Genomic DNA, 20696 nt, shown 5'->3' on the forward strand with positions numbered 1-20696 from the left:
CATATTTAGTCATAAATGGTGGTGCCAAAATTGGGACAGCTGTCCTATAGACAAGCAGAAGCTTGACATAGTTATACTTATACCTTCCAAATAATGCCTCAGACACCTCCATCACGATTCCACATTACTTTCTTTCCTACTAGCAGGACACAGCAGATGTGACAGTGGAATTGGAAGCCCTCAACATAAGGTCCAGACCACATGAAATATCATGGCATCAGGTCAAACATGAGGAAGGAAACAAGCACCATTCTAATCTAGACTCTGGTTTCCAGCATCTGCAGTCCTTGTTTTTACCTCATTATCACCAACTGCTCACCCACCATGCCCCAGTTCATTCAAGGTGATATCTAGAAGCAATTCTTCACTAAAAGGGAACTGAAGATCTGGAATTCTAGAACATGCGAGGACAGAAATGATTTTGGGATTTCAGGACTAGGATTGATATTTTTTAATTAATTCAGAATATCTGGGGATACAACGTTACGACTGGGTAAATCAACGAGTCTACACACCAACATATATTTTAATATCTTTACCACTTGTCTGACTGTTTAAGAAAATCAGATCAGTTTCATTAGAATAGAGGAGATTCAATGATAGTTTGATGGAGTTTTGAGAAGATTTGTAGCTCACATTGAGGTTCTGGATGTAGGTTTGCTCTCTGAGCTGAAAGGTTCACAGAGAGCCACAAAACGACATGATCCTCTCTCACTAGTATCCTTACATACAGATGAGGAAGGACACTACTTCGATTGGGACAATACATCTTAGGACAAGCCAAATAGAGACACACACAAGAATTCCTAGAAGTATGGCATTCTAGCCAGACCTCTATCAACAAACACATTGACTTGGATCCCATTTAGCACCCCCTAAGAAAAAGAACTGGAAGTGACATCAGCACAAGAAATGATGTCACCAACCCAAAGAAACCCAAACATATAAATAGAAAGCAGGAATTATCAACAGTACTTCACCCAGAGGCCCACTGAAGATGTTACCTTGAAGCATGACGAAACATCTGGAAATGAACGTTCCAGCCATGAAGAATTGGCAGAGGATAAAAATAAACAAACTGTTTCCAGTGATTATAAGTACAGACTTGGGGAGAAATAAATAATAAAACTGAATGCAAGATATATAGGGTCTGGAAGAGGGATTTATTTATTCAGAGAGGGTTAGGTTCTGTGAAATCACCATTGGTGTAAGTTGTTAAATGAGACACTATTTAAGAATAGATCTGATTGGTGGCCAAAGGAAATTGGATAGAAGAATAAAGAAGCACAATGGGAAATTACAATTATGATCTTGTGTTGAGGATGATAAACACTAACTGTGACTAGTTGGACTGAATGGTCTGCTTCACTGTTGTAAGAATGTGCTGCTGGAGGAAGTTGTAATTAACATCTAAAAACAAGAGCCAATTTTTTTTTATATGTTAAGAAAATCTTGATCTCAGGGTGCCCAGCAATGGATGAGAAGGTGGTGATAAACTGCCTTCTTGAACTGATACAGCTGATGTGGTGATGGGGTGAGGAAGGGGAATCCCAGTGATTCAATGGCTATTGGGGCGTTATGTCACTTCAGATGGCAATAAGGATTTATCCTCATAGTGTGGGACTGAATCCATGACCTGTAGACAACAAATTCACTCCCCAAAGGAGATTAATGACCCAGTCAGTTTTTGTTTTTAAGACAATCTCACAGTTTGTCCTGATCACTTCCCTGACATTGGCCTGGACGTTGCTGCATTTATTGAATTCACTCTCATAACATGCTTTACTGGGATTTGAATTCTCAATACAGAGGAACCTCGATTATCCAAATATCAATTATCCAAATTTCAAATTATCCAAAGGAGATCTAAAGGTCCTGATAGAAACATTACCTCAAAGAAGTATTTCAACGCTCATCCTGTCTTTTGTTTACAATGATTAAAAATGAACCCAGCTTACTGAAGTGCTGCCGAGAACAGTCCTGGGCATCGATGGGAGCCCAGGCACCGTCTCCAAATGACTGACTGCCCGCCTTCTCTCTCTCCACACTTTCCCTGGAGTTCTACGCAGGGGTGTATCCTGAACGTCCTTCCCCAAATAATTTCTCCAACATTGTCCTATACAGGGCAAAGGTGGAACTTGTCAAAAAGTTATAGTAAACGCATGTGTGTGTGTGTGTGTGTGTGTGTGTGTGTGCGCGTTTGTGTGTGTATGTGCATGTGTGTGAGAGAGTGTGTGTGTGTATGTGTGGGGGGCTGTGTGTAAGTGTCTGTGTGGCTGTGTGTGTGTGTGTGTGTGTCTGTGTTTGTGTGTGTGTCTGTGTGTGTGTCTGTGAGTGTGTGGGCTCTGTCAATGTGTGTGTGTATGGCTGAGTCATTGTGTGTGTGCATGTGTGTGTGTGGGTGGCTGGATGTGTGTTTGTGGCTGTGTCTGTGTGTGTGTGTGTCTGTGTCTGTGTGGGCTGTGTCATCGTGTGTGTGTTGGGGGGCAGTGTGCGTGTGGCTGTGTGTGTGTGTGTGTGTGTGTGTGTGTGTGTGTCTGTGTGTGTGTGTCTGTGTGGGGCTGTGTGTGGGGGGCTGTGTGTGTGTCATTGTGTGTGTATGGCTGTGTGTGTGTCTGTGTCTGTTTGGGCTGTGTCATTGTGTGTGTGTGTGTGTGTGCGTGTGTGTGGGGGGGGCTGTGTGTGTGTGGGGTGTGTGTGTGTGTCCTTGTGTGTGTGGGTGTGTGCGTGTGTGGGGCTGTGCATGTGGTGTGTGTGTGTATGGGGCTGTGTCTATGGGGTGTGTGTGTATGTGTGTGGGTGTGGCTGTGTGTGGGGCAGTGTGTGTGGGGTTTGTGTGTGGGGGGGTGGGGGTGTGTGGGTGGGTGTGCATGTGTGTGTGGGGTGTGTGTGTGTTTGTGTGTAGGTGTGTGTGGGGCTGAGTATGTGGGGTGTGTGTTTGTGTGTAGGTGTGTGGGGTTGTGTGTGTGTGTGGGTGTGTGTGTGTGTGTAGGTGTGTGTAGGTGTGTGTGGGGCTGTGTGTGTGGGGTGTGTGGGGCTGTGTGTGTGGGGTGTGTGGGTGTGTATGGTTGTGTATGGTTGTGTGTGGGTGTGTGTGTGTGTGTGTGTGTGCGCGTGCGTGTATGTGTGGGGTGTGTGTGTGGGGGGGGGTGTGTGGGTGTGTGGGGGTGTGTGTGTGTGCATAAGTGTGTGTGGGGCTCTGTGTGTGGGGTGTGTGGGGGTGTGTGTGTGTGGGTGTGTGTGTGTGAGTGTGTAGGTGTGTGTGCGGCTGTGTGTGTGGGGTGTGTGTGTGTGGGTGTGTGTGTGTGGGTGTGTGTGTGTGTGCATGCGCACACTATTTTGAGACTCACCTCCCAAAGGCAGCAGCAACTTACTGTTGGTGTCCAGTCCGGCTGCCCTGAGGAGAGGGCGGAACAGGGCCTCATGGGGGAGGAGCTATTGGGGCGGAGAGGAGGACGGGGCAGCTGGGTCAGATGAGGACAGTGGTGGAGGAGGGAGGGGCGGGGTTTTAGTGCAGACGGTGGGGCCATAGAAGGTAGAGTTGGGGGGTTGGACTGGGGCAGCTAGATGGGGGTTGGTGTTGGACGGGGTTGGGGGGGAGTGGTCAGTGGGAGGGGCAGAAGGGGGTCGGTGTTGGATGGAGTTGGGGGGTGTGGATGGTAGGAGGGGTGGACGGGGGTCGGTGTTGGATGGGGTTGGGGGTGAGAACGGTGGAAGGGGTGGATGGGGTGTCAGTGTTGAATGGGGTTGAGGGATGTGGTCGGTGGCAGGGGTGGATGGGTGTCGGTGTTGGATGGAGTTCGGGATGCGGATGGGGAGGGGTGAAGGGGTCCGGTGTTGGATGGGGTTGGGGGTGCAGACAGGGAGGGGTTGACGGGGTTTGTTATTGGATGGTGTTGGGGGTGTGGATGGTGGGAGGGGTGGATGGGTGTCAGTGTTGGATGGAGTTGGGGATGCAGATGGGGAGGGGTGAAGGGGTTCGGTGTTGGATGGGGTTGGGGGTGCAGACAGGGAGGGGTTGACGGGGGTCGGTATTGGATGGTGTTGGAGGTGTGGATGGTGGGAGGGGTGGATGGGTGTCGGTGTTGGATGGAGTTGGGGGGTGTGGACAGGGAGGAGTGGATGGGAGTCAGTGTTGGACAGGGTTGGGGGGGTGTGGACGGTGGGAGGGGTGGATGGGTGTCGGTGTTGGATGGGGTTGGGGGGTGTGGATGGGGAGTGGTGGACGGGGGTCAGTGTTGGACGGGGTTGGGGGCGTGTGGACAGTAGGAGGGGTGGGCGGGGGTCGGTGTTCGACGGGGTTGGGGGGTGTGGACGGTCGGAGGGGTGGGCGGTGGTCGGTGTTGGATGGGTTGGGGGGGTGTGGACGGTGGGAGGGGTGGGCGGGGGTCGGTGTTGGACGGGGTTGGGGGGTGCAGATGGGGAGGGGTCGGAGGCACAGACAGGGTGGGAGGGTCTTGCGCGTGGTGTGTTGCTGCCTAATCTTCTGAACAGGGAGCAGACTTAGTGAGTGCTTGCTGTGTCAATCCCACTGAAACTAATTCGGGGGGAGGCTGGGGCTTCAACAATGCTGCAGGTCCCTTACACACAAGTGTGTCTCTGCTCAGAAACAAACCCTGAGACAGAGAGAGGGAGCAAGGCTGGCAGAGTGAGGAAAAAGAAAACTTCAGAAAACTCCGAGCCCCGGGGAGAGGCATTGAATCAATTTATCAAATAATCAATTACCCGAACGAAATATTGGCTGCCCATGTAGTTCAGATAATCAAGGTTCCTCTGTATTTGGATTACTCATCCTGGAACTCATCGTCAATTACACTGGATATCATTCTTTAGGTACACATAAAGTGATGAGCAGCAGATGTACAAAGTCTCTGATTACCTTCAGTAGAGGTGGTGTTGGTAGAGTTACTATTGTCCACAGAAAAATGCTCTGACGGCGGGTCTCCGATTTCCAGTTCAACTGTGATCCCTGTAGCACGCTTCCTGCGAAGCCCTGTCTCACGCACAATGTTAGTAATGCGGATCTTACTTTGAGGTACGTTTAGGAACAGGGCGAGATTTTCTACTAGATTGGGGCCGTAAAATTCATCCACTGTCATTGCAGGTAGATTAAAGGAGATGTGAAGGACAGGAGCTGTATGGATCTCAATTGGAGTTGATCCTTTCACCAGAACATTAAGCATCTGATAGGTTCTGTCAAAGTAATTTTCTCCAATGACAGAGGAGTCCAACTTGGGAGTGAATTCTCCTGTGAAGACATAATGAGATGTGTCAAGAGAACAATTATTATATTAATATAGAACCGTGGGATTGCACCACACTGAAACAATTCTGGTCACTATGTTCTAAAAAGGATCAAGAAACATTGGACAAAGCGCAGAAAGGATCTGCAAGAATGACATCAGAAGTGAGAGGCAGTACACATCAAAAAAAAATTAGTGTCTTTTTTGTTCCCAGCAAAGACACAGAACTCTGACAGAGAGTTCTTTAAGGTTACAGAAAAGTTTGACAAGGTGACAGAGAAAATGTTTCCATTCATTACGAGACCAAAACATGTGTCCAGATAGATAGTCACTAATTAATCTGATCAGGAATTCAGGAGAAACACCTTTATCCAGAGGGTGATGAGAATGTCAAACTTGTTAAGATAGGGAGTAGTTGAGGTGAATCGTTCAGACAAGTTTAAGGGAACGCTGGGTAAACACATGATGGAGAAAGGAAGGGAAGGATGTGCTAGTGAGGTAAGATGAAGATATTTGGGAGGAGACTCGGGAAGAACAAAAACACCTTTTGGGCCAAAAGGCCTATTTCAGTGTTGTTAATGCTTGTGTTACATTCAACCAAGTCCAGTTGGTGAGACATTCATTTCATTGCAGATTCACTTGAAGTCTGGTGCACTTATTGCCAGTATCCAGGTGATTCATAAAGAAAACGGTTTGACGTTGGTTTACCTGCATAGGTTGGGCCCTTTAGTGTGAAGTCAGTGTTGTCAGCATTCCATTTTGCATTAGTAGGGGGTACGAAGGTATTATTCACATACACTTCCAGTCGTTGAGATGTGGAGTAATATATTGCCAAACGTATAACCTTTTTTTAAATTACAAAAATGATTATTAGCTTCAAATTTATTACCTTTCACTTCCTGCCACATAAATGCATTTCTTTCTTTTTATGCAAAGTGAGATACGTGGCTATTTAACTTGTAGACTCTCTGTTACACTTTCCCAAAAAAATGCTGCAGTTAACCCTTCTCTGGTCCCTTTTAGAAACACCTTATTTGACTGTGGGCTTTAAACACCTCACACTCGGTCTATAACAATACAACAAGCAAATAAAAAATTCAAGATAGCCAAAAACCGATTTCAGAATTTATCATCAATGTAATACTTTGTACATGTTTGTTACAAGATAGCAGGTAATTATCTCCCATGTACGCCATATTTCTTGGTCATGCTTGAGGCTAGCACTTTCCTACGATTTCCCATTTTAAATTGTGAAATGATTTGTCACATGTTCTATCACATGTCCAGCAGATGTCTAATTCTTATCCCCTGGTCCTAATTTTAAGGGGGAAAAGGGAAGGTTGAGAGTTAGAATCCAGACTTGTTTCTGATCTATTTTTATACCATCCAAATGTTATTTGAATCAAAATAAAAAGATGTTTTATCAAACCCTCCCGGTGCTGAATGTTTGAATCTTCTTGGGTTGTCTCTACAATGCTCTGAATATGTGTGGGTTATCGAGAGATTAATAGCAATAGCAGACAAGATGTAGGGCAGTGGGAACCGAGCACTAGGCATCAGGCAAGGTAAAGATATGAAGAATAAAAATTAAGGTTCAGATTCACAGTGTGCTGATAGTGTTCAGAATTTGTGTCTTTGTCATTCACTGGTTTAGCAAAGGAGTTCAATTTTCATGCACTGACACTGACACTGATACTTCCACACCAGACTATGCTCAGTATTAATCCCTCTCCATCCATGTCTTTACTCTTTCACCATCAGTGACCTTCATGCGTTTGATCACCTCTTTCTCAGTGAATGCAAGAAATTTTAATTCATCTTTCCAGATCTGAATCTCAAGGGAATTGGACCCAACCAATATTAACTTTAACAAGTGTAAAATTGGGTAGGATGTAAAACTAAAGTTTTATCAAATGGTGCAGTTTATTGAAGGATGAGTGAGGTCAAGGTTGCCTCCTCATGTGCATAACCCTTTTGGTGCCAACTGCTTCTGCGAGCCTCAGGTCTTCAGACACACATCCACACACACACACACAGACACGCACACAGAGACAGACACGCACACACAGACACACACACACACAGACAGACAAACACACACAGATACACACACACGGACAGACACACACACCACAGACACACACACCACAGACATACACACACACAGACACACAAACACACAGACACACAAACACACACAGATATACACACACACAGACAGACACACACACAGAGACAGACACGCACACACAGACAGACACACACGCCACGGACACACACACACACAGACATACACACACAGACACACACACAGAGACACACACACACACACACACACACAGACACACACACACACACACACACACACACACACACACACAGACAAACACACACACTCACACCTGAGCAATTAGGCAATGTCATACTTACGCATTTGGTTAATGAGAAAAACGTACTGAAATTGGGCAAACAAGATATATAAAACATGAGCTCTGGCATCAACACCTCCTTACTTTGCTGTCATCTATGTTGAGAAGAATTATGCGCAGGTTCTGAGGGCTAACGCCAGTGAAATATAACTCGTATGACTTGTTTGTGGCCACAACTGCGTAGAAGATTGAGGCTCTCTTGTTGCAAGCATAGGAAGAACACCAGCCATGATCCTGGGGGCCTGGTACAATAAAAAAATAATCAAACTATTTCACACGGCCAAGCAACACAGCTTAAAGCCTGTGCAGGATTTTAATCAATCATGCTTCAACAATCATTGAGTAAGACCCATTTTATTTCGTTTTATGCTTTTTAAGGTGAAACCCTAACTCTGGGTGTCGAAAGTGGTGCCGGAAACATGAATAATTTGGGTCCTGACCACATGCCTCAACAGCCCACAAAACTGTTTTTAAATCAAAATGGTCTAATAGATCAGAAGGTGATCAGCAGCTGATTCACAGCACTGGGTGCCCTCTAGCACATAGGCGCTGCCTTCCTGATCATAGCATAAGTCAGGGACTGTGTCATCAGGCATTATCACTGACTTCCTGAGGAGAGAAGAGGGTTAATAGCATGATGGGCTAGAAGGTCTTAATTCATAAAACTTCATAAGAACCAGGAGAATGGCGCCATCTGGCCCTTCAAGCCTGCTCTGCCATTCAATAAGATCATGCTTGATCTTTTCGTGGCCTCAGCTCCACTTACCCGCCCTTTCACTATAACCCTTAATTTCTTTGTTGTTCAAAAAGTTATCTATTTTAGCTTTAACAACATTCAGTGAGGCAGCCTCAACTACTTCACTGGGCAGGGAATTTTACAGATTCACAACCCTCTGAGTGAAAAAGTTCCGAATCGAGTGTGGTGCTGGAAAAGCACAGCAGGTCAGGCAGCATCTGAGGAGCAGGAGAATTGACGTTTCGGGTATAAGCCCTTCGTTAGGAATCGTGATGAAGGACTTATGCCTAGAACGTCAATTCTCCTGCTCCTTAGATGCTGCCTGACCTGCTGTGCTTTGCGAGCACCACACTATCAACTCTGATCTCCAGCATTTGCAGTCCTTACTTTCTCTTAAAAAAAGTTCCTTCCCAATTCATCAGCACCCTACACAGCTGCAACATAACCTCCCTGCTTTTCAACTCAATCCGTTCAGCAATGAGGGACAAAATTCCATTTGCCTTTTTAATTACCTGATGCATCTGCAAGCCAACCTCTGTGACAGGGACATCCAGGTCACTCTGCATAGCAGCATGCTGCAATTTTTTACTATTGAAATAATAGTCCTTTTTATCGTTGTTCCTATCAAAATGGATGACTTCCCATCTATTAACATTGGACTCCAATTGCCAGACCTTTGCCCACTCACTTAAACTATGGATATCGGCTTGCTGACTGAGCTGGAAGGTTTGTTTTCAGACATTTCATCACCGTACTAGGTAACATCTCCAGTGAGCCTATGGATGAAGCACTGGCGGTGTAGCACACTTTCTATTTATGTGTTTGAGTTTCCTTGGGTTGGTGGTGTTATTTCCTGTGGTGACATCATTTCTTGTGGTGATGTTATTTCCTGTTCTTTTTCTCAGGGGATGGTAAATAGGATCCAAGTCAATGTGTTTACTGATAGAATTCTGGTTGGAATGCCATGCTTCTCGGAATTCAACTCGCCACAAAAAGACATGACCCACTTCTCACTACTATTTTTACATACAGAGGAGGAAGGACACCAGTTTGACTGGGGCAACATATCCATTCTAGGACAAGCCAAACAGAGATATGCCTGAGAATTCCTAGAAGCATGGCATTCCAACTGGAACTCTATCAGCTGACACATTGACTTAGATCCTATTTACCACCCCCAGAGAAAAAGAACAGGAAATGACAACACTAACCAGAGACTCAACCACATAAATAGAAAGCGGGCTATACCTCCAGTGCTTCATCCAGAGGCTCACTGAAGATGTTACCTGGTATGATGACAAAACATCTGAAAATGAACTTTGCAGCTCAGCAAGCAAACCTATATCCAGAACCTCAACTTGAGCTACAAATTTTCTCAAAACTAACTATCACTTAAACTCTCTATGTTCCTCTGAAAATTTTCACAGTCCTCTGCAGACTTTGCTCTATTACTCATCTTAATGTCATCCACAAATTTTGATACATTACACGAAGTATTCAACTACAAATAATCTTAAAAAATTGGTGAATAGTTGCAGTCCCAATGTTGATCCCTGAGGCACACCACTAGACACTGATCACCAGCCAGAAAAGTACTCATTTATCCCCACTGTTTGCTTTCTGTTAATTAACCAATCCTCTATAGATGCTAATACATTGCCCATAACACCATGTACCTTTATCATGTGCAGCAGCCTTTTGTATGGCACCTTGTCGAATGCCTTTTGGAAATTGTGAAGTAATGATGAAGACCCAGCACTCACATCATACAAAAACATCAGAACAGTTTAAATAAAACAAAAACAGAGAAACCTTAATTGGCTGTGCAAAGAATGCCTCTGACTACTCTGGTTCATTGAAATAGAGCTTGAAAATTTAGTTCTGAGTTGGATAGACCCCTCATTAACCAATTTCTCAAGGGACTTAAAGGGCCGTTAGTTGACTGCAGGTAGGCTTCCCATTCCCCACTTCCTGCCAGTCCTTTGAAAGTCCTGTAGGCACTGGGAGTCCAAGATGGGCTCTGGGACCAAGGTGTTCATATTGTGACCAAACTGTCAGCTTTATAGAATCATGGAGTCGTACACCATGGAAATAGATTGTTCATCTGCTCCAACCAGATATCCCAGTCTGACTGAGTCCCATTTGTCCATATTTGGCCGATATCCTGTAAACCCTTCCTATTCATGTACCATCCAGATACCTTTTAAATGTTATAATTGTTCTGCATCCATCAATTCCTCTGGCACCTTGTTCCAGACACGCACCATCCTCGGTATGAAAACATTATCCTTCAGGTCCTTTTCAAATCTTTCCCCTCTCAGCTTAAACCTATACCCTATAGTTTTGGACTCCCTTACCATAGGAAAAGGGCCATGGCTATTCACCCTATCTCTGCCCCTGATGACTTTATAAACTATTATAAAATTGCCTTCCACACTCCAGGGAAAAAAGACCCAGCCCATTCGGCCTCTCCCTATAACTCAAACCCTCCAGTCCCAGAAACATTCTTGTCAATCTATTATGTACCCACTTAAGTTTAACAACATCCTTCCTGTAGAAGGCCAACCAGAATTGTATATGGTATTCCTTTGTTTGAGGTCAGCAGTGAGTGTTATTAATTAATCGCGATCATAAATTCCAGCTCAACATTTCAGGGAAAGCAATGATCTTATATCAGAAACAAACACTTCATTGGAGATGCATTTGAAGTGAGGAATGCACGGGAAGAAAACAAATAGAAAGCTCTGTGATAAAGTGGAGGGATTAAATGGCAAAATGTCTCCGACTTAGGGGTGCTGACCCATTCCATCTTCTGATTCCGAAATTGCCTGTGACTCTCTGACCATCTTTTATCACTCCTTTACAATAAATATTTTGTAGTTTTGTGAAATTTTTGTGTCGCAGATTTGAAATGATACATACCATTAATAAGGTCAACGTAACCCTCTGTAAGCAAAGCTACTGGGGACAACCGCCTGGTCTCTGAATCAGGATCCAGGCTTTCAACAACCAGTATTTCATAGTTTAGCCCAAAGCATTTGTAGCTTTGCCAGTCAGGCATGTAGGTACAAGTGGAATCTCGAATTATTCCTGTGGGAAAACAATGAATGATGATTTAGTACTGTACTGATAAAGATGGTCACCTTAAAGGAATGCTGTGACAGAGACAGAAATAACTCGTCCCATTTAAATACTATTCATTTTTCAACTTCAACCCAGGTAAAGGAGGTTTGTCCTTTTACATAGATGGCCACAGTTTGATTGAGCACAGATTGGTAGAGCATAGAAAAGACCTATCAGCCCATTGTGCCTGTGTTCAACTCTTGGAAAGAGGTATCTAATTAATCTCCAATCTTCCCACTCTTTCCCAATCCTTCAACAATTACTTCATTTCCAAGTATTTATCTAATTCTTTTTTTAAAGCTGTAATGAACCTACTTCCATTGCCCTTTCAGGCAGATTCAGATCACTAAAACTTACAGTGCAAAAATAATCTTTCTGATTCTTTTGTTAATTATCTTTAATCTGTGTCCTCTGGTTAGCAACCTTCCTGCTGCTGAAAACAATTTCTTAGAATCTTAGAATCCCTACAGAGTAGAAACAGGCCATTCGGCCCAACAAGTCCACACCAACCCTCCAAAGAGTCTCCCACCCAAACTCATTGCTCTATATTTACCACTGACTAATGCAACTAACCTACACTTCCCTGAACACTATGGGCAATTTAGCATGGCCAATTCACCTAATTTGTACATCTTTGAATTTGGGAGGAAACCGGAGCACCTGGAGGAAACCCATGCAGACACAGGGAAATGTGCAAATTCCTCACAGACAGTCACCTGAGGCTGGAATCGAACCCAGATCCCTGGCGCTGTGAGGCAGCAGTGCGCCACCGTGCCGCCCATAATTCACTATCCACTCTAAAACCCTTCATGATTTTGAACAGCTCTGTTAAGTAATCTCTTATCTAAGAAGCACAATCCAGCTGTTCCAGTCTCTCCTTAGTTTCAGTTTAGTTTGAATCCCTGTAAACCATCACTGAGATTCCCTGAATGTTACTTTTCAACTTTGCTGCTGTCAGTTCTTTGGGTCAGAGTAAAACAACTGTCTAATTGGCTTATTGTTAGAGAAAGTGCAAATTTGATTAGATCAGACCAGTCAATTTAAATGCACAGGAAATCATTCAGGGTGTGAAACAACCTGATGATTTGCTGCCAAGCAATAAAACCTATAATTCATTATTATCTTCAATGGCAGCTAATTCCACTCTCTTCACCCATCCTAGTAATCACTTGTGATCCACACAGGGAACTAAATTCTCTGAACACATCATACAATGACATGCTATGGATTTCAAGAATCTGAAATAAAAACAGAAAATGCTGGAAACATTTAGCAGGTTTGTGGAGAGGGTTAGAGTTTTCAGACTAATATAACTTTCTTCTGAACCTGAAATAAAGCCTCTGCTGCTTTTCTCTCTTCCACCTTCATTCCTCATTGCTGCTCTCATTCTTCCTTCTTACACCAAAGTTTGACTGAAACACCAAACCACATACAGTGTCCAGTCAATCAAAAGGTTCAGTTCCAAACCTTTGTGTGGTGCAATCTGAGAGACTGGAACACGATTGCCATTTAAATGTGTCAACATGGTTTTTGGAATTCGATAATCCCCAGTCCCGTAGCGACGGTCACCATCCCATTGATATTCTGACTGAGGGACAACTGCTCCAACTGCCCCCAGGAATGAGCCATCAAGATCTTTCAGCAGTGTCTTCTTCTTGGCATCACAGACCATGTCCACGCAGTCCGCAGGGTTTACTTTCCTGTGAATGATCAACAGCATCAAACACAACTGGGTCAGAATGGGCCACTTTCTGAAGTGAGGTCATCAAGAGAATGAGGGAAACAGAGAATGCAACAATACATCGCAGACAGAAAGCTGAAAACAAAACAGAGTCTGCGGGAAACATTCAGCAAGCTGGCTACTATCTCAGGGCAAATGCAGGAGCTGGTTGGAGTGGTCAAACTGAACTTACAGATTAACAGTGCATCAATGGGAACACTACAAAAGGCAAAGAGAGGGACACTGCCCCCTATCCTCACCCCCCCCCCCCCCCCACCCACCCATCCCCACCACCCACACACAAACACAGACTCAGATATACGCACATACAAAACTACACATTCATTCACCCTCACATATACAAGTACATGAAACAGATACACCACTCCCACCTGTATACACACATCACATAAACCGAGAGTTACGTCACAATGAATAGTCTGCCTGTCATGATGAAAATCCAATCACATCATTCCCAATATTCAAGGATTCTAGTTCAGAGTTAGCCCAGCCTTCACACATTTAAATGACCGATTATCTCCAGTTAAATCCCATTTTGATATCCCTGTTGTCTGGAACGCTCAGTGCATACAGCAGACCAGGCCAGAGTAGGTTTGTTTCATATGGATATGGTTCGAAGACATTTTGGATGGTTGGTGGGGGGGGGTGATGGCGGATGGGAGTCAGGGACTGGAGTAGTTGAATTGGCTAAATGCCTTTTGGTCAGGGCAGTGTCAGCTCCTCTTTGAGATTGTTAAAAGTAGGCAAGAGTATGCCTAAGTTATACACAAACCCATTGGAACTGTCAACGAACTGCCAAACAGCCAATGGATTTACCCACAGGTCTGAAGGTTTCCATGCCCCTTTCATTTTGCATGATTTCACAAGAAGCCATTTTCAGAGTGCAGTGTGTTCCAGATCAGTTTGATTGACAGCTACAAGTAGCTTTGGACTTTTGGGACTACAAATTCTAATTCTTCTTGCATTTGAATGAAATGTTTTTCATGCAAAGTTTTATTAAGGTGATGGGGTTATGAAGCACCATTAAAAAAAGGAATCGATGGATATTAAATGCATACAGTGTATGGATGGCATAGAGGATATCAGGTGGTATTGCTTGGCATGGAAACAGAATGGAGAGTTAGAAAGAGTATGCACAAGGCAGTTGTGAGGAGGAGGGATACTTTTGGATTTTGGCCTTATTTATCAAACACTAGTGCATAGATGCAGGCATCACGCCCAGCCCACATCTGTCGTTAACAGCCTTGTCTCACATCCTGGAGTCTTCTAGCCCATCATTCAAGGAACCCTGCCACCTCAGAATGAACATCCAGTCTTTGAGACCTGATTTTATTGGATTAGATTTATAGAACCTGTAAATATCCTCTCTCTGCATTCTCAACCGGGGAACAAAATTCAAGACCAAAAAATAACCCTTCACAATCACACAAGTACGTATTTACAAATAAAATGCACACACATATATATTTACATACACAGTTACATATATTTGCGCACACACACACACACACACACACACACACACACACACACACACACACAGTCTATATCAAGGTCTGTGCCTGATTCTAGACGAACTTTAGGTTTCACGTATACTCCCTGCAAACCTGTATTTCGACCATTGTTGGAAGTAATATGAATTTTACATGTTTTTGACACTTTGCATAACAACACAATATGCCAAAAGGCTTTTGAGCAAATTAAATAGTTTAGGATTGCAGTCATTGCTGTATTGTAGAAAATATGACAGTTAATTTATGCTAAGCAAACACTCACAAATCAACATGGAGCAATGACCAAATATCCTGTATTTTGAGATGCTGATTGAGGCGTAAATATTGTTGCCAGCCCTTGAAGAGAAATCTCCTGACGTCCACCTGAGAGGACTAATGGGCCTTGGTTGAATGTCTCACCTCTGACATTACTGCACTCCTCAAAATAAGCTGAAATATTGTACTTAAATCCCTGTAGATGGACTGAAACCCATTGCAGGATAGAATCATTACAGCACACAGGGTATCCAATTAAGTCCAGTCTTCCGATTGGGAGCTGAGCGTGCTATCCAATGAAACATGAAGAGATTTTACCCAGAAGACTAGAGAGTTCCACTCAGCTTGTGGAGCAGATAGGCGAAAGTGAGGACTGCAGATGCTGGAGATTAGAGTCAAGATTAGAGTGGTGCTGGTAAAGCACAGCAGGTTAGGCAACCAACTGAAGAGCAGGAAAATCGACATTTAGGGCAGGAGCCCTTCATCGGGAGGACAGATGGCTTTGCATTGGATGCATATTCCTTGCATGGCCTACTATTCAGCTTCATTGGGGTCAATGGAATTAAAGATCAGATGTTGTTTATAATGGGAGCCGGGACAGCATCGTCTGAATTTCTACTTCCTGCCTTTCTAAACAATATTAAAGGCCATTAAATGTATGGTGGTCGGGACTGTAGTCAGTGTGCAATTTCCTGGTGAAGAGAACAATATTTACAGCTTCTTTATATGCAGCATGAGAAAATGAGCATTCATGACTGAGGTCAGCACACAAACACCTGTTAATGTTTAGTAAATCAGTTCTGAAATTATTGCTGATTTCAGTTTCACAATAACTCACGCCACATTAGGTCTGTGTATGAAGACTTTGCCTCGCTCCTCACTGTCCACAATAGTGATTCCTTTCACGAGAATGGGATGCTGAAAATCCTCATTCCTTGGATTAGTGATAAACATAACATTCAATTTGTTGGAACATGTGCCCTTGAATCCAACAAAAGTCGTATCTTCAAGTCAAGGAAAGTATATCATTAGTTTCCTCACAAAGAACAAAACAGCAAATATTTCAGTTTCAAATATCTCACAAACTTAAAGATGACACACACCTTCAATGCCCAATAGTGTTTCCTTCAAATTGATACAAAAATCTGACTTGGCGCACTGACTCACTAGTTCAATGGGCACGCTAGCTCACTGCATCATGAACTCAGTATGCAACTGACAATCTCAACAAATATCCTTTTGCTGCAGTCATGGCACATGATATCCTTCATCTTTCTTGCACAGAATCCCATGTACATAAAAGTATTTCCCAGGCTAAGCAGGATCATACTGTACAGAAGTTGGGAGGTCATGTTGCGGCTGGACATTGATTAGGCCACTGTTGGAATATTCCGTCCAATTCTGGTCTCCTTCCTATTGGAAAGATGTCATGAAACTTGAAAGGGTTCAGAAAAGATTTACAAGGATGTTGCCAGGGTTGGAGGATTTGAGCTACAGGGAGAGGCTGAACAGGCTGGGGCTGTTTTCCCTGGAGTTTCGGAGGCTGAGGGGTGGCCTTATAGAAGTTTACAAAATTATGAGAGGCATGGATAGGATAAATAGAGAAAGTCTTTTTCCTGGGATTGGGGAATCCAGAACAGAGGGCATAGGTTTAGGTTGAGAGAGGAAAGATATAAAAGAGACCTAAGGGGCAACTTTTTCATGCAGAGGGTGGTACGTGTATCAAATGAGCTGCCAGAGGATGTGGTGGAGGCTGATACAATTGCAACATTTAGGAGGCATTTGGATGGGTATATGAATAGGAAGAGTTTGGAGGGATATGGGTTGGGTGCTGGCAGGTGGGAATAGATTGGAATGGGATAGCTGGTCAGCATGGACAGGTTGGACCGAAGGGTCTGTTTCCATGCTGTACATCTCTATAACTCTATGACTCTATAAGTTCACCTTTTCCACACTAGCTTATCCCTTCAAAATGCAAATTCAGTTGCATTATTTATTTAATTCAACATTGTATGAAAAAGTATTCATTCCAAATCCTAGTTGCCAATTACTCAGGGGTCTGCTGGGCTGTTTCAGAGAGCAGGTAGGTAGATGTCTGATGAGAGCCTAATATTGGCTAAAAGCAGCAATCTTATTTCATAAAGAGGATTTTAGAGGAATAGCTGGGTTTTTCCAACAATCTGACAGCTTTGTGTTCTGCTTTTTATTAACAGAGTTTTGTTTAAACTGACTCCTAACACTCAAACTATCCCCAATGGAAGTGGTTTCTCGTGATATTTGGATTATTAATTCCACAAGAGAAAGATGGAAATGATGTGTGAATAGTTTGAATGGTAAACATCTTTTTACCAGTTACACATTCTCATCAGGCAAAGCTTTGCTCAAAATGCATGTTATAGGATGTCATTGTATCAACTGCACTGAGTGTGGGATCTTCCTCTACTTTTCTTGAATGTGTGTATTTTTTGATTCTTGTGTCTAAAGACCCACACCTCACCCAATTATATCATCTTTCCATTGGTATAATGTATTTCACTTTTAACAACTCAAAAATCCTTCATTAATCATTTGAAATGTTACATAGGCAAAGAATATTTCTATCCCCTGCTGATCAATTATATCAACAGTTCAGTTCAGACAAAGTCAGGGTTTTTTTTTCACTTACTTTCTATGATCATTTGTCCACTGATTGCAGGGTAGGATGTCAAGCTATCGTGTGGCATAACAGGTGCGCTGTTACTAATAGAGGAAAACGTTGGCCAGTATATTCCATTCCTGTCCACTGGTTAATAAAACAAGACATAGACTTATCATTAGGTTTTGCAGCTACTTTGCAGTGATGTTAACCAATGAAGATGACATTGCCTAAGCCATGATATACAAGAAGTTTCTGGGAAACTGAATGTGATCACTTTGGATAAAAAGGAGGAGGTACCAGAGAGGCTGTCAGGAATTAAAATGGAGAACTCACCCACTCCGGAAAGGAGAGCTGGATATTAATGAGGGAAGTAAGGTTAGAAATTGCAAAGCACTAACTTAAACCTCTAATTCTCCATAGATACTCCTATGGAGGAGGACAGGAGGACTGCAAATATTACCCCATTGTTCAAAAAGGATGTATTTAAATGGACATGGGAGAAGGGAATACAATGGTGGATTTAAATGAAAAAAATTTGACCTTGCTTGAGTGGAGCATTGCAGATATTTTATAATGCAGAGGTTGGGAGATAATGACGACACTTTGTGTCCTGTGCGAAGGGGAAATCTGGAAATTACAGACAGTTCAGTTTAATGTCAGTGGTGAGGAAGGTTTCAGAAACAATTTCCAGGAGAAAAATTAAAATCCACTTAGAAAAGTGCAGATTATTAAAGGAAAGCCAACATGGGTTTGTTAAAGGCTATTTGTTTTTGATGAAGATGATTGAGTTTTTTGATGAGGCAGCAGAGAGAATGGATGATAGCAATATCGGCATCTATTACCCTTCAGGATTCTTAGTCTAAGTGAAGTCCAGAGAATAGGGACAATGCAACACAGATACAAAGGCATAGAAAACGTAATTGTGAATGACAGCTTTTTAGACTGAAAGGAAGACACAGATGAAATCTCCATGGTTCAGCACAAGGGCCACTGCCGTTTATGATATACATTAATTACTTAGACTTAGGGGTAAAGGGCACAAGTTTAAAACTTGCAGATGGCATGAATCATGAAAGTACAGTAAACAGTCAGAAACTTGGTATCAATCCTCAATAGGGCATAGACTGCTGGACTCGATGGATACATAACAGTTTCCTCATTTCCCCTCCCCCCACCTTGTCTCAGTCGGTTCCCTCAACTCAGCACCGCCCTCCTAACCTGCAATCCTCTTCCTGACCTCTCCGCCCCCACCCCACTCCGGCCTATCACCCTCACCTTGACCTCCTTCCACCTATCCCATCTCCATCGCCCCTCCCCCTAGTCCCTCCTCCCTACCCTTTATCTTAGCCTGCTTGGCTCTCTCTCTCTCTCTTATTCCTGATGAAGGGCTTATGCTCGAAACGTCGAATTCTCTATTCCTGAGATGCTGCCTGGCCTGCTGTGCTTTGACCAGCAACACATTTGCAGCTGTGATCTCCAGCATCTGCAGACCTCATTTTTTACTTTACATAACAAATATAATCCAACTCAGAACACTTTGGCAAGAAGAATGAGGAGAGACAATACAAGCTGAATGGAAGAGTTTCAAAGAGGATGCATTAAGAGAGAGCAGAGCTGAAAATGTGTTGCTGGAAAAGCACAGCAGGTCAGGCAGCATCCAAGGAGCAGGAGAATCGACGTTTCGGGCATGAGCCCTTCCTCAGCAATCATGTCCGGAACATCGATTCTCTTGCTCCTTGGATGCTACCTGACCTGCTGTGCTTTTCCAGCAACACATTTTCAGCTCTGATCTCCAGCATCTGCAGTCCCCACTTTCTCCATTAAGAGAGAGCACCCGAGCAGAGAATCCATTTCTAATGGTTGAAAGCTTGATAACTGGAGAATAACTAGATTTAAAATGATTGATAAAAGTAGTGGAGGCAACATATTCAACAGTTACCATCTGAAGGAAATTGAATAAATATCTGAAGAAGAAAAACATTGCAGTGACACAGGGAAAGATGGAACCTGTGGAATGAACTGGGTTCAAAAGAGAAAATGCTGGAAAATCTCAGCAGGTCTGGCAGCATCTGTAAGGAGAGAAAAGAGCTGATGTTTCGAGTCTAACTGACCCTTTGTCAAAGCACGAACTGGGTTATTGTTTGAAAGAACATGCACAAACTGAAGGAATTTCGTCTGTGCAGTACCATTCTATGATTTTCCCTGGAAAAACAGATTGTCCTTACCTGAAGCTTTTCTAAAATTCTGCTTACCGTTTTTGTGGCTCAGAATAGAATCATCAGCTTGTAAATCCAAGCAGTTGAAGATGGGGCTAATTCCTACCAGTAAGGCATTCTAGGGACAAACAGATAGCAACACAGAGATTATTGTCCAATAAAAGACCAAAGTCTCTCTAGTTCACCCTCCACCAACCTGCACTATCATAATACAATCATAATGGAGTGACCATAATGATAAATTTCTGCCAGTGAGTCTGTAACAGAGGCCAACATGAGGAAAACCCCCTATGGTCAAACAGCTTTGGAAACATGCGTTCCTCTGTTCCTACTGAGACACCTCTAATTACCACATGATATTTCTCAAATTACTCAAATCCCCTTCCCAAAGTGTACTTTTATCAGGGAAATCTCTCTAATTTGCATCTGACTGAATCAGTATTCCCACTGTCTGCTTCAGAGCCCGCTTGCACTGATTAACCACTCACTCAGTGAAATATTATTCCTGCAGATTGGTTCCTGGTTATCCCCATCTGTTAATTCTGGGTTATTAATCCACACGACAAACAAACAAAAATTCATCGATAGAACTTAACAATATTTATTCTATTTTCTGCCCTTAGACTGGTCAAACCCCTCAGTGCCATCAATCCATGAGAGATAGCACATGGAGATAGGTCGGCAAACCACCCATGTTGTTATTGGGTGGACCACCGATGGGAGCTGCCTTACAGCAGCTCAGAGTCTACCAGAGGCAGTGTGAGCTGAGGATATCCTACAGCCGGGATCAGACATCTGCTC

At 43.5% G+C, this 20696-nt stretch overlaps 1 protein-coding gene across 1 annotated transcript in view; it reads right to left on the reverse strand.

Moving 5' to 3' along the window:
* LOC132815185 (fibrocystin-L-like) overlaps positions 1 to 20696 on the reverse strand; it is a 213570-nt gene that overhangs the window by 8940 nt on the left and 183934 nt on the right. Inside the window, 9 exon segments of the mRNA XM_060824000.1 lie at positions 4936 to 5248; positions 5952 to 6087; positions 7757 to 7914; positions 11331 to 11498; positions 12999 to 13231; positions 15880 to 16045; positions 17707 to 17816; positions 18886 to 18892; positions 19905 to 20013. Coding sequence (XP_060679983.1) covers positions 4936 to 5248; positions 5952 to 6087; positions 7757 to 7914; positions 11331 to 11498; positions 12999 to 13231; positions 15880 to 16045; positions 17707 to 17816; positions 18886 to 18892; positions 19905 to 20013 — 1400 coding nt within the window.

This window comes from Hemiscyllium ocellatum, chromosome 4 (assembly GCF_020745735.1).
Source record: "Hemiscyllium ocellatum isolate sHemOce1 chromosome 4, sHemOce1.pat.X.cur, whole genome shotgun sequence".
Taxonomy (NCBI): Eukaryota; Metazoa; Chordata; class Chondrichthyes; order Orectolobiformes; family Hemiscylliidae; genus Hemiscyllium; species Hemiscyllium ocellatum.